The 15,356-nt window shown below is 40.0% G+C and overlaps 1 protein-coding gene across 1 annotated transcript; it reads right to left on the bottom strand.

Annotated features, from left to right (window-relative positions):
• Positions 1 to 1,396: 1,396 nt before the first annotated feature.
• cdk1 (cyclin dependent kinase 1) lies at positions 1,397 to 15,062 on the bottom strand. Its single transcript, XM_078412764.1, has 8 exons — positions 14,975 to 15,062; positions 10,847 to 10,910; positions 9,571 to 9,727; positions 7,693 to 7,816; positions 6,131 to 6,301; positions 5,210 to 5,373; positions 2,350 to 2,488; positions 1,397 to 1,722 (listed from the first exon to the last, which is right to left on the bottom strand). Exons 2-8 carry the CDS (start codon positions 10,881 to 10,883, stop codon positions 1,609 to 1,611), a joined length of 906 nt encoding a protein of 301 aa, XP_078268890.1. The 5' UTR covers positions 10,884 to 10,910; positions 14,975 to 15,062; the 3' UTR covers positions 1,397 to 1,608.
• Positions 15,063 to 15,356: the final 294 nt, after the last annotated feature.

The following is a 15,356-nucleotide window of genomic DNA, read 5'->3' as shown; positions in this document are numbered from 1 at the left end:
GGAATAACAGAACTAGTGTGAACACGTGATCAATGGTTAGTGTGACCTCAATGGGCCCGTATCCATCTTGTATCCCCTAAAACAAACGTCACGAGATGCTGCTGATTCAAATTATGTGCCTCCTATAGTATGCTCTCACACTAATATTTAAGCAGATTCTGGGGGCCTTGACGAGGATCTTTGTTTCTTCTTTAGCCACGGGCAAGGTCTCAGAGGACTGGTCAATGTTGCTCCTTTGTTTAAGGAGGAAAGTTGAGAGAATCCAATGAAATATAGACCAGTGAGCCTCATGTCAGTGTTAGGGAAAATATTGGAAAGAATTTGATCCCATTTGTACGTGGCACTTCATGTCTTACTAACTTTGGAGATGAAAAGGGGGATTGATGAAGGTAGGGCGGTGGATGTTGAATACATGGATTTTCGTACGGCTTTGATAAGGTCCTTCATGGTAGGTTGAACCAGAAGATTAAGATGTACAGGATTCACAATGACTGATTGTATGGATTCTGAACTCGCTTATTCATGGAAGACGAAGGTGTGACCTGTGGAGTTCAGCAAGAATCTCTGCTGTTTGTGATATAGAGGACCTAGATGTAAATGTAGATGGGTTGGTGAGTAGGTTTGCTGACAAGATCGTGAGGTTGTCAAAACATAGTGATATATAGATCAGCTGCAGAAATGGCAGTTGGAATGTAACCCAAGTATGAGACATTGTACTTAAGGAGGTTGAATGCAACAAGAAAGTGTACATTTAATGACAAGACCCATACGTTGTGCACCACAAAATTGATGTGCAGAGGGATTGTGGTGTCCAAGTTCATAGCTCACTGAAGGTGGCAGCATAAATAGGGTGGTAAAAGCAGCATCCCATTACAGGAAAGATGTGAAGGCTTTGGAGGGTGCAGAGGTGGTTTACTAGAACGCCCCCAGATTAGGTTTCAGTTACAGGGAGAGGTTGCACAAACTTGGATTGTTTTCTCTGGTATGCTGGAAGTTGAGGGGAGATCTGATAGAAATATGCAGAAATGAATATGACATTCATGACAGGAATCTTGGAACAATAAGCAGTATTGCCAAATTATACTGAGGAATAATCTACACTTGTATCAAACTCCAGAGATCTATGTACAAATTGTATTGTTTAATGAAGCAACGGCATTCAATCTCAAACCAAGTTAAGAAATTATCTTGCAGTGGAGCAGACAAAATATGTAGGAAGGAACTGCAGATGCTGGTTTAAAATCGAAGATGGACACAAATACTGGAGTAACTTAGCAGGACAGGCAGCATCTCTGGAGAGAAGGAATGAGGATCTCCTTTGGTTAGCCTATAAATTTCACGCACATCAACAATAGTAAGTCTTATTTTACAGAATAGGTCTAAATTCCACTTTTATTTATATTTACAAGTTATACAAGTACAAGTACAAAGACAATTGTGCAACTACCGATAGCAGAAAGGAAAAAGACATGGACATGACAGACAAATCCACAGAACTTCAATACAGGTATAGTTGTAACCAGATTTTAAGGAGCCAAAAATAAAGTCTCATTTACTGATTGCCAATGGCTTTGCTGTCAAACAGAGACCATCATCTTTCATCTGGAATTAATTCCTTAGAATATTGGCTGGGAGACTGGACTTATCCAAATCATCAAAATACAGATGATGCAAAGCTTCCTTTGCAGAGATTCTTTTGGTAGGGTCATAAATCAACATTTTCTGGTAAAAGAAAAAAGTCCATTAGAAAAATATTTCATGAAGCGACATTATTTTAAGCAGCATTAAGCAGAAAAGAATCCAAGTTCACTGAATTAAATAAGATTCCAGACAAATCAAAAGTGCAAGATGTACAATAAATTCTCATTTCATTCAAGGACAGCAAACTTATGATTGTATTTTAGCAACCAATTTCACAAGTACAACGTACCACAGAAAACGACCACTTGCTGAGTACAGTAGCGATCCACCTGAGCATGATGCGTCTCTATTTTAGGATATCAGAATAACTAAATTGTTTCCAGTAATATTAGTCTCCTTGTCTCAATGCAAATTGGTTTGATTGAAATTGCCAAATAAATTGAACAGTACAATTGCTTCCAATAACCAAACTTTACAATGCAAACTTGCTTGGAATTTAGAAATATGACAAATTACAATTTCAAGCTTGATTGCATGAATGCGCTTAGTCAAAAATTACCTCCAGAGGAGGAAAGGAAAAGGCTAGAAATATAGTTTAGAGCTGGTTGCAAGAGGAAACATGTAAAGATACTACTATGTAGAATGAATGTTTCTCAATCGTGAACAATGGGGAAAAAAGTAGACATGATAATTGTGATATTCACTTACCGCTAACAGTTCAAGGCCATTCTGATCTATATTCTTCACTTGGGATAAACTTCCTGCTTTCCACTTTGGGAAGGTATTCTTGTAATCCGACAAAGTTTCAACACCTGGCCAAATGTCATTGTTTGGGGTGCCCAGTGTTCTGAGATTAAGAGAAAATGCATTTCATTTCTGAAAAGGGGTTTCAATGTTGCCTGGCAAGTAAATTCCATGCCATATTACTGTTTAGAAGTCTACACAGGTACAACAGGTATATTAAAGAGTATTTCATTAATTGTAAGGCTCTGTCTCTTAAGAGTTAAAACTCCCGAATTACACAATTAGACATCTATTACTCCAGGGCAGGTTTTGGGTCATAATTAAAGGTTATCATTTTACTTGGCACAAATGAAAGCCAGGATGGTCACAAAGTTAAGAAAAAATGCTTTTAGGTAGATAGTAGGAAGATTAAAGTGTCTAAAACTAGAGGACACAGGAGACTAGAGAAGACAGGGTTAGAGGGCACCCAGGCAAGAACTCATTGGATCTTGGGGTTAAGTTAATAAATCCCTGGAAGTGGCAACACAAGCAGGTCATGGTTAAGAAGGCATATGCTTGCTTTCCTTGAAGACATTGAGTGCAAGAGTCAGGTAGTCATGACGCAGCTTTACAGCTTTAGTTGAGGGCATAGCTTTAAGGTGAGAAGGGTAATGGTTAATGGAGATGCGCAGGGCAAGTTTTTTTTAAACACAGTTGTGGGGGCCTTGAACACATTGCCAAAGGTGGTGATGGAGGTTGATACAACAGTCACATTCAAGAGGCTTTTGGATAGATAGGGAATGGAGGGATATGGATTATATGCAGACAGATAAAAGTTGGCATCATGTTTGGAATGGACATGGTAGGTCAAAGTGTCCATTCCTGTGCTTCCACAGTTCTATGTTTCCCCCACCCCACTGTGGGCAGTTAGAATCTGGAAAGCACTGTATGGTTGGATCATGGTGGCAAGAATTCTTAGAACACTGAACTAGCACCTGGAGGAGCACTTGAACAGTCTTGGCATAAGCGATTACAGAGCAAATGCAGATAAATAGCAGTGCGATGGAAGGGTGGTATTCTGGCTGAAGGTCTGATCATGGGAGGGATACAAATCAGCTACAGAAATGGGCAGATAAAGGATAATCTCAGCAAGTAAGACGTGTGGCACTTTGGAAGATCAAATGAAAGGGGAAGGTTAATGCCAAGCCCTTAACAGCATTGAAGTACAGAGGGACCATGGGGTACAAAGTACAAAGAGGCAACACAGTAGAGTGGTAGAGGAGGTTTATGGTATGTTTAACTTCATCGGTTGGCGCAATAAGTACAAGAGTCAGGAAATCATGTGGCTTTATAGGATTTTGATTAGCCTATATAGGCTGCATTTGGAGTATTGTGTGCAACTCTGGTCACCCCATTATTGGAAGGATGTGGAGGCTTTGGAGAGGTGCAAAAGTTCACCATATGCTGTCTGGATTAGATGATATTAGCTACAAGTAAAATTGGATAAACCTAGATTGTTTTCTCTGCAATGTCAGAGTTTGAAAGAACTGAGATGTATATAAATTTGAGAGGCATAGATAGGCAATAACCTTTATTCCTATGGGGAAATTTCAAAGACTAGAGGGTGCCGCTTTAAGGTGAGAGGGCAATTAAGAGGCTTTTGGATAGCCACATGGATATGTGGGGAATGGAGAGAAATGGATCACGTGCAGGAAGAGGAGATTAATTTAACTACATCATTTTTGGCGAAAACATTATGGGCCAAAGGGCTCATTCCTGTGATGTACTGTTCTCTATTCTCTATCAGTACCATGGTCATTGCATTATAATGATTTGGAATTAAGGGAACACAGCAATTCCCAAATTTGCAGATCCAAAACCCTTTGGCATTGTGATAGACTTTGAGAAATTTTAGACTGAGGCAATAGGTAGATGAAATTTAATGCTATGAAATAACAGATATTACATTCTGGTTAGAAGACCAAGAAGCAATATTGAGGTTACAAGAATATAGATCTGATGTTAATGCAGATTTGTGCATAATTCATTGAAAGTGGCAAGTCAGATTGAAAAAAGTAGTTGAAAGAGCTTACGAGATCTGGGACTTCATAACGAAGCACTTTGTGTATTTGACTGTTATGAAAGATGCAAAACAGTGAAGTTATTAAAATAACTCTAAGGGGAAGAGTTTAGTTGGTATAAAGACAGAAGGCTGGGGATCTCCTCCTTAGAATGAGAGATTGAGTGACAATATAACAAATATATTTAAGATCAAAGATTTTTAGCAGAATAAAACATGTTCCCATTGATGGAGGGTTTTAGAACCCAAGGTCAAAGAATAATGTGGATGGCAAAAGAATCAAAGGGGTAAGAGAGGGGGAGAGCTCATAATCCAGGAAATAGTCGTGGGATGGAAGGAACTGCCAGGGATGGAAATGAGAAACTCAAATGTCACTTTCAGAAGTGAGCTGAATAAGGTTAGAAGTTTAAAGGCTCTGTGGAGAAAGGGCATAGGGGAAGTCAGACAAACTGGTCAGTACCAGAGCTGGCCAGGAAACAGACTGAAATTTGTAAATAGCCCAAACCAACTCAATGGTTGAGAAGAAATCTGGGCTTCAAATCAATCTTTAGCCACTGTACCAGTCAGAATATTTTAAAAAAACAATGTTTTCACCTACATAAATCCAACTTTGAACTGTAGTCAATGTGCTGGAGGAATATCAATACAAATAGTGGAAAGACAATTAAGATAAAAGCAGGGAAGGTGGCAGAGGTTATAGAGGTGTGATGGAGATAAGATTGGGGAAAAATGAAATTGATAGAATTTTATTTTTTATAGACATACCTGAAAATCCTGAAAAGTTGATCAATCTCAGAGTCTCCATGAAACAGTGGTCGCTTGGTAGCCATTTCAGCAAATATTGTACCGATACTCCACATATCAACGGGAGTTGAGTAACGAGGAGAACCCAGCAGTACTTCAGGAGCCCTGTACCACAACGTCACGACCTTTGAAGACAAGTAATGTTATGAATTACTTACAGGCTTATAAAATTCACAGCTACATGATTGAAAAATTGTAAATGTGAAAACAAGAACCCTCTCCCTCAACATTTTAGCTTGAATGGTTGTTACGTTCCAGCAACAAAAAGTGAAGGATACATAATTTTCCACATAGGACCATTGATAACACCAGGATCATTGCACGCGATGTTCTTAAGACTGTACAAATATCTGTACCACAAAGTTATAAACATTCTATTATGTTCCATATCACAAGGATGATCTCAAATTTAAGGTTAGGTTATTCTGTTGTAAAAATTAGAATGTTTAATTGGATCGCCAACATCAGCTGTTAAAGGAATAAGAGTATAGAATTCAAGCAAAGTGGGGCAGAATCGCAGTTAAACCCTTCGTGACGGAGGCAAAAGTATTCTCATATCACCTCCGCTAGGAACTGGGAACATAGATCTTCAGCAGTCTAGCCCAAAGATGTGAAGTGCTACTAATACAGCATATCATCAAAACTTAAACCACTAAATTTAACTTGGATATTAAAACAATCAATATGTCACAGCTAAGTTTTAAGTCTGAAGAAGGGTTTCGACCCGAAAAGTCACCCATTCCATCTCTCCAGAGATGCTGCCTGTCCTGCTGAATTACTCCAGCTTTTTGTGTATCTGCGGTTTAAACCAGCATCTGCAGTTCCTTCTTATACATGTTTTAAATACAGTTACATATAACTGAGCAAACTATGGTTACTTACTTCATGTGTATAAATCCTGACAGGGACTCCAAAGGCACGAGCCAGACCAAAGTCAGCCAACTTAATAACTCCTTTACTATCAATCAGTAGATTCTGAGGCTTCAAGTCTCTGTGTAAAACCCGCCTTGAATGACAGAAGGCAATCCCCTGTGTGATCTGATATAGATAACTCTAGAAAGGAGAAATAAAGGATGATCATTAATACCTGCCAGATTAAAGATTTTCAATCCATAGATAACAAGGTTGGTTGCTTTCTTCAAAAATTAAAATTGCTTTGAACCAGCCAGGAATGAATACAAACATTCTAAATATCAGCACATGGCGTTACTAAACAACTGCCTAACGACAAATGCAAACTCATCTGCAGAAAATTTAAATTCAAGTAATGATGAAATGATTGAATTACCAGTAAAGCATAAAAGCTGGTTTATTAATGACCTTCAGGGCAGGAAATCAGCCACCCTTTCCCAGCTTGTCCTATTCAACTCTGACCCAATTGACTGCAAACTGACCCAGCAAACTATTCAGTTCAGGGGCAATTAGGGATGGATAATAAGTACACGTCTCTAAAGCAACATCTGCTGCCAGAGAAAGTTAAAGATCCAGTCATCAGGCTGCAATGATTAAAAGTGACATGAGACAGACACCACAAAGCCATGTATCAATTGTGTCAAAAAACATTTTATATCCAAATGCCAATCGCAGGCTTCAGACTAGGGTCACAGGACATATATTTCATTTGACCGACCTTTGGTAGTTCTTAATAAGAAAAAGCTCTTTGAATAAACATTTAGTGCAAGATTTGTGCCCTTTTGAAATAAGGAAAGTTTGCTGAGGCAAATAGATGTTGTGCAAGATACCCAATGAAAAGATACCCACAGATAAGAAAATAAGTAAACTGCAATCAAATCTGCAATTACAGGATAGGGACCATTGAAAAGAATGTGTAAGAAACATGTTGTTTAAAGGAAAAGGAACATATGAAATTAAATGTCTGATATGACCAAAAAGAAAATCAACCATAAAGATGTTCAAGATCGAGATTTTTCTTTTAAACCAAGCCATTGAGAGGTTTTAAAGATGCATTGCATTTCATACATATTTTTATACTATACCAAAGATTGTAAGCAAAGTATCATGGATAACTTTAATCTTTACAAAATTCATGATTTAAAGCGTTCGGAATAGAAAGTAACTAGCTTCAAGGTAACTTAGCAGTGGAATTGGACACATGAAAATCTGATTCAAGCCAGGCAAGGGGAAAGATGTTCAGTTGAAAATAAAAATGTTTAGAATTTATTCAAGGGATTTTTTCCAGAGGATAAAGCAAGGATATCTGAAAGTCAGATGAATACAATGGCATCAGCAGCATCCATTGGGTCCGTGTTAATGTTATTAGACAAAAGACTAGAACCAATAAAGCAGAAATCAAGTTATAGCAGTCATGGTGGTGAGGTATTGCACGTGCTTAAGCAATAAAAGTTTGCTAATTTAAATTGAAATACTGTAATAATCTTCCAATCTATGCCAACAAAGGGTTTCAATATGTATACTGCAGATACCTTCACTAGCATTTGGTCCATCATCTGACGAGAAGGCAAGGAATCCAAATATTTCTTCAGATCCATTGAAAGGAATTCAAATATAAGGTATAGCCTTGCATCTTGCATTAGTATATCGTGAAGGCTAAAAAAGATAAGGCCAAATTTCTATTATCAAAGTCACTACACTACTCCATTAAAAACAATGGTGTAAACAAGTGCAGTATAATGGAAGTCCTTCCTATTTAAAACCGGCACAAAACCGCAGTTCTCACGGTAGTCAAATCATATTCAGGCAAACTCAAATTGCATTAGATTATAACGGGAATGTCAGCTGGCTTCTTGCCTTATCTGCATGCACACATGTCGTTGGGTGGTTACTTTAAAATTCCCAACTATCAACAAAATTAATAGTGTTTGTTTGCAATGTTCAAGGGATAACTAATGGAACTGGAAGAAATCCTGGTGCTTTGAATATTGCTGGAGAATTTATTTTATATGCATGAAGAAATCCTGACATAGTTCACTAGTAATTGAGATAAGCAACATGCTTCCACCTACCCAAATTAAGTTGCACAAATGGCTCAGTTAACAAACTTCATGTGCACGCACCAAACAATAATAGTCCGTTCTTAACAATTGGAGATATTGGCCATAAAATATAGCAGAATTAGACCATAAAACACAGCAGAATTAGACCATTCAGCCCAAGTCTACTGTCATTTAATTGCTGCTATTCTATTTTTCCCTCTCAACCCCAGTCTCCCACCTTGTCACCGTAACCCTTTGACACCCTTACTAATTTAGAATCTATCAATGAATGCCAGTCACCATTCGCTGGCTAAAGAAATTCCTCCTCATCTCCATTCTGAAGGCACATCATTTTATTCTAAGGCTATGGCCTCTGGTTCTAGACTCTCCCGTTATTGGAAACATCCTTTCCACATCCACTGTATCTAAGCCTTTCATTACCCAGGTTTCAATGAGGTTCCCCCTCATCCGTTAAAACTCAGAGTCTAGGCCCATAGACTTTAAACGTACCTCATACATTAACCTAAATCATCCCCAGGATCATTCTTGTAAACATCCTTTGGACTCTCCAAAGCCAACACATCCTCAGACATGGGGTCTCAAACTGCTCACAATATTCCAAATGACCTCACCAGCACCTGATAAAAACTCAGCATGACATCCTAGTTTTTATAGTCTAGGACTATAACATTGAACCCTCGAACTAGAATCTGGGAAAATCTCTGCTGTTTGAGAAGTCTAAAAACAACCAAGTCAACTTTTGTTTGCACAGCCTCTATAACATTGTATTAATAACACAGCTATCAAGATTTATATCCATCATTCATTCGTGGCTCATAATCAGTGGTTATATTAAATTATGCATCAGTTAGAAGCTCAAAATAATTTAATCTCTACAAATACTCAGTAAATTAAATTGGATCACTTCTTTCACATTAGTAAATGAATTAAATCTCAGGACTAAATAGCCACCTGGACACAGTTCCGTATTCTCTCAGCTTTTATAATCAAAATGTAAAACCTCTTCATTTTAACTATATTTTTGATATCACAAGATATGTAATAAAATATCAAAGTCATAGTAACTAAGTGCAAGGATTATAATTTCAGTTTTCCACAATATATTTTGGCCAGCTTTAAATACTAAAGCTTTGGCCAACTGAAATACTATAACTTGCTGCCAATTCATTATGCATGTAAATATGAAACATATTTGAAACAAGGCACTTGTTAACAAGCTTCAGTTTGACTTCATGGATGATTTACTCAAATTATTTCGAAAGATTCAATGCAGTTAGGGTTAAAATTTCAACATCTCAGCACAACAAATACACATTTCTATTGTCCAAGTTTAACCACTGCACTCACCACACTACATTAGGATGCTGTAGTTCTTTCAAAAGAGAAATCTCTCTGATTGCAGTGCTGGGAACCCCTTCTTCTTCACTCTCCAATCTGATTTTCTTCATGGCCACTATTTGTTGGGTAACTTTATGACGGCCTTTATAAACAACCCCATAGGTACCTAAAAAAATGCAATGATCATAATTTTAAAGAAAATCTTAATTAAACCCCAAACCACTACTGATTAGTGAAGTCAAAGCAAAAATTCCAAATTTTCTAGATGATTGCACTATTGAGTTATTTACCTCTCCATTGCTACAAATTCAAATCTTTCCTTCCACCCAAACAGAACTCCCACTTGTTTAGATTCCCCAACTCCGTTCATGGTCATTCCAATCATACTTTGTTCACAAGTTTACCTTCAGTGTGCAATTTCCCCAATCTAGCTCCCACGTCAACTGATCTTACCAAATCCCCATCAAATTTATTGCAATGAAGTTGTTCAAAAATATGTTCACATCTATTCTTGTAAATTGCTCTATCTTCAGCTGTTTCTTAAAGTCCTTGAATGTGTTGCTGCTTCCAAATGTGCCCAATTTTCCCCAAACTTATGGTTAAAGGAGCATATGCATTGCAACCTCCTGAAACCTGTGCAACTCCCATACCTGCTTCTTGAACGCCGAAGATTTAATGTGCCAATGCAGTGTCACCTCTCTCTCAACCTTATTTTGTCCTTGTATCTGACAAACCATGTGCTGTAATGTCACCATATTTAGTTTAGTGATACAGCATCAAAACAAATACTTTAGCCCAGAGCCCACAACGACCATACATCTCCCATTTACAAAAGTTCTATTTTATCAGTTTCTCATCCACTCCCAACACAGTAGACAATTAACCTACAAACGCACAAACTTCAAGTTGTGCAAAGAAACCAGACCACCCAGATGAAACCCACAGTCAAAGGGAGAACATTCAAAACTCCATCGACAGCACCCGAGGTCAGGATCAGACCAATTCTCTCGGACTGTGAGACAGCATCGCTCACAGCTGTGGCACTGTGCTATTGTTTCACATTTGCTTGAAAATGCAGAGGTGCACACAGATGAGTTTTACTGTACTGAAACAAAATAGACAAACTTAAAATAGCTTAAATTTATTTCTGGCATGACAGGAGAAATTTGATCCAAGAATTTTGGTAACTTGGGCGAATTTACCGTACAACCAGCCTAAATCAAAACTTAAGCTAAAGCTGTTTCAGATGTCAAATCACACATTAAGCTTTGAAATTGTATCTCACCTTCACCAATTTTCTCTATCTTCACATAATCATCCATAATAGCGCTCGCAGTTCAGTCTGTTAACTAAATGAATATTAAGGTATTACATGCTGCACAATCAACAGAGGCTTAATTTTTTAATGTTCAATCCACTTCTGCATCAGATCATCAAGTTTCTCTAAACCTGAAGCTTTCCCAAAATTTAAGTTTTAAAATAATGTTGCATCATTGAGAACACATAATTATGTAACAATGCTTTGCTAAGCCCTCCCTTAGTTTTCCTCACATCATGTGCCTTTGCAATTGGAATTTGATAAGACTACAACACTTTTACAGAACCCGTAATAGTCCAAATTGTAACATCAGAAACAATTTTATTGCTCACTGTTTTGGTTAAAGAAAACATGATCTCTGACCACTTTGGGCTATATCATCAGCCAGTAAAGGCATTTTTAAAAGAAAAGGAATGCAAACATTCAGCCTGAGCTTTAGCATATGAGATTTCCTGTGTATTTAAAGTAAAAATAGAAAATAGAGCTTTGGGAGTGTATAAAGGGGCACTGAAAAACTGCACTTTCTTCCACCTGGCATTTCTTTATTTAGTACCAAAACATTTAGGGCAGATTTTGCATCTAGATCACAATACATCCTTTACTGACTTTTAAAAATAAAACAAATACAAGACCTGTACCTGACACTCCAGCTGCATCATGTACCTTCAGACAACCCACACTCTATGCTCCTTTTTCTCTCCCCTTCTGATCGACCCAGGTTCTCATCTCCAACTGGTTCCAACTGCTCACCTTCTCTCCTTTACAGGCCCTCCCAAACAGGACATGTACAGTCCATGCATATGAACAAGGGTTTGGAAGACTGGCATGCTGCATTGCCAGCTGTTGCTGGTATCCACCTGCCCTTCTCTTTCTCTATCTATCTCTAACCATCACTCGGCTCCTCACTCATCTGGCTCCATCAGCTCACTCCTTACACAGTTCCACCTCTATTCTACATGCTCCTGCCTCACCCCACCAACCCTCATATGTTTGTACCAACAATCTTCCCTCTACACTTGCTAGAAATGCAGATCTTCACTGGAAATGCTAATCACCCCGTCTCCACAGAAACTGCTCAACCGGTTGAATTCTTCAAGCAATTTTTACGGAAGCACACTTTATATCCACGGTATTGAAGTTTGTTAGGGGCATTGGCAGTCAGTGTTAGGACTATTGTGCTTATACATTGGGAAGAAGTTCACCTAAGTTCCTTTGACCATCCATCTCTCCTGATAGTCTTACCAGTACCATGTTTTTACTTTTAACCTTCCTTCGATGTTCGGGAGGCCTTGCTCTGGCAACAGCGGAACGGCTGCCCTGTCACTGGTGTATCCTTCAGCACTGTTTTTTAGCCCCACTGCAGCTTGCAGCCTGGTGTCAAGCCTGGCAGCAGACACATTGTTTCAGCTTGCTTTGGTTTCATCTTTCCCCAATCTGCAACATCTGACATTGTCCACTACTTTGACAGTTACTAATTTCCTGGTCCAAGCAGGGTCATCTTTACAATGGATGTACAATCACTCTTTTCCACCATTCCAACTAAAATTCCTCCTCAGGTAACATGAATGAAATTGGGCCCACATTGAACAACTCCACTTTCTTTAGAGAAGTGTATTATTTTCCTCTATGACATCTACCTTTAAATGCAGTATCTGGAACAGTTTTTGTTTCAATCTTACTTGGGCATCGCCTTTCCTGTACTCCACAAAAGTTATATTTTCTTTTGCTGCCAATTTGCACCACTCTCACATTCACATGGACCACATTTAATTTTCCTAGCCTTTCTGTATTTGTCTCTGAATCAAAGGCATTACCACTCTCAGATTCTCACAGCTACCTCTTCTTTCTTCACCACCCTGATTATGGCATGGTCTTCTACACTCTCGGTTCTCCCAGTTCCTCCATACCCATTATATTGGTGCCATAGAATCGTACAGCACGGAAACGGGCCATTCAACACAACCTGCCTTTGCTGACCAAGCTGTATCATCTGCAGTAGTCCAATCATCCCATGTTTGGCTCATATTACTCTAAATCCGTACCTATTCATGTACCTGTCCAAATGTCTTGTGTTGTTATACAATGTGTCTCAACTACCTCCTTTGGCAGCTCAGTCCATATATCCACCACCCTTTGTGTGAAAATGTTGCCCCTCAGATTCCTAGTCAATCTTTCCCCTCACCTTAAACCTATGGTCCTCTGGTTCTTGATTCCCCTACTCTGGGTAAAAGAGTAGATAGGGTATATGCAAGATCTCTATAGACCTCAAAGATCACCCCTCGTTCTCCTGCGTGCCAGGTCCTAGCCTGCCCAACCTCTCCCTCTAAAGTACAGACCCTCAAGTCCTGGCAACATCCCCATAAATCTTCCCTGCTTCTTTCCAGTTGAACAACATCTTTCCTATACAGTGACCAAACTTGAACACGATACACCAAATATGGCCTCACCAACATCTTATCCAACTGTAACATAACATCTAACTTCTACACTCAATAACCTGACTGGTGAATGCCATCTTGACCACCCTTTCTACCTGTGACACCACTTTAAAGGTGCTATGTAGTTGTGCACAGAGATCTCCACTGCTCTACAATACTCCCCAGAGTCACTGTGAAGATCTTGCTGTGGTTTAACTAATGAAGATTCCTTATTATTAAGTTAATAATTTGACTTCTGTACAAGTACTGGAAAGAGGTTGTACCAAGGAACTGGTGCCCATGCAGAGACTTTTCATACTGGTGTTTCCATGATATCATCTATCTGAATTATGGCTTGACATCTTCACATGTGGAAGATTGGTCTCTCTGGTCCACATCTTCTAACATAAGCCTTCATATTCAACAAGTCATCCTTTACAATTTCCACCAAAAGGCACACCCTGAATGACATGGGGATATACAATCTCTCTATCGCATACTAATTCCCCTCCAACAACATAGCAACCACCTGACTGAAATTAACCTCCCATTTAACAGCAGGTTCCACTCCTCTTTCTTCACAGCAAAGGTGTAACTATGGACTTCAATAACACCTGTCTTTTGGGGATAAATGGAATTTATTTCACTCCTTCTCAGGACATCCCTCAACTCTTTCCCCAGTACAACTTCCTTCCTGTACTCATACAAAAGTCAAGATTTTTTTTTTAACAGAAAGTATATATTGATCAACTACAAAGATCTAAACGTCATAAATTACTTTGTAGTTTAAATTAACCAAAACATAAATATTCTAAAACGTTAACATAAAACAAATCCAAACATTTTGATGTGATGCACCCACAAGCGTCGCGTCTCCTAGATCCAATAGATGTCGTTGGAGTATTAAATGCGCTCGCTACATTCCTGAAACCATATTCCATTCAAGGCTCAGTTAAACAATCCGGGCTGCCGCCTTTGCACGATACAAGTCAGGGGGGAAACCATTCATCGTCTACCCCTTCGGGGTTTACAGTGCTTACATCTACTGCTCCTAAGGAGAATGAAGTTGTGAAGCAAAGCTTTACAGTCCCATGACATCTGAAATAAATCCCACAGCCCACCTTCAGCCGCGCCCAGGACATTTAAGCGACTGCATTGAACCCATCTGACGGCAGTTGGTAAGTTCTAGGAGCAGAATATGGGCCATTCGGCCCATCAAAGTCCACTCCGCCATTTTACCGAGGTTGCTTCATTTTTCCCTTTCAACCCTATTCCCACAACCATTCCTTCTTCCCACAACCCCCGACTAATCCCGCACGTCTGCACCCGAGCCGAGGACACACTTGCATCACCCCTCGGGGCATTCAGCCGCCGCCAAAGAACAGAGCACTGTCTGAAGCCAGGAGGGTGACGACCGGATACATAACCCATTCCTTCCCTCCAGAGGTCCTGGCTGAGTTACTCCAACATTTTGAGTGTAGCTTCAACATACTATCTCACCACATACTATCTCGCCTCACTCTCTCCCCACCCCCCCCCCCCACCCCCGCCGGATACCGCAAACCTCTCGCAAATCTGCAAGGACGCGCAAAAAAAAACCTCTGCAGGAAGAGACGAGACGGGACAGGCCCAGCCCAGTTGCGCTTCGCATCCACTGCCTGGCGGTACCGGAACAAACCTGAGAGAGTGGATGAGGGGGGAGGGCAGCGACCGACCGACTGCGACTCGGGCCCGCGCGCTGCAGCCGTTCCCGCCGCCGTTTGAACGTCACCAGCTCGCTCCAACCGCCGCCGATTCAAACCCGCCCGCCAATCCGCGCCGCCATTTGGATTCAAAGGGGCCAATCGTAAGAGAGGGGGGAGGGGCGGAGAGAAAGGCCCCGCCCCCTCCGCCGGGCAGAGAGCGCACGGCCCACCTCTCTGCCCTGGGATAAGACGCACAAATGCATCTCAAATTGCAAATGCACCCTTCTTCAAGACTAAGTAGGCCGACTTTGAAGAAATTATCCTCCGACCAGAATTCTGCAACATCTCGCGCAGGGTCTCGACCTGAGCTTCATT

The sequence above is a fragment of the Rhinoraja longicauda genome, chromosome 16 (genome assembly GCF_053455715.1).
Source record: "Rhinoraja longicauda isolate Sanriku21f chromosome 16, sRhiLon1.1, whole genome shotgun sequence".
NCBI lineage: Eukaryota > Metazoa > Chordata > Chondrichthyes > Rajiformes > Arhynchobatidae > Rhinoraja > Rhinoraja longicauda.
This window is presented reverse-complemented; position numbering and strand designations above follow the sequence as displayed.

Excerpts from the sequence above, each read along its gene's own strand:
- cdk1 (XM_078412764.1), bottom strand. The coding sequence starts at position 10,883 with ATGGATGATTATGTGAAGATAGAGAAAATTGGTGAAG. Across the intron at positions 6,302-7,692 it reads TGGACCAAATGCTAGTGAAG|AGTTATCTATATCAGATCAC; the intron begins GTATCTGCAGTA and ends TCTCCTTTCTAG. Across the intron at positions 1,723-2,349 it reads ATGGCCTTGAACTGTTAGCG|AAAATGTTGATTTATGACCC; the intron begins GTAAGTGAATAT and ends TTCTTTTACCAG.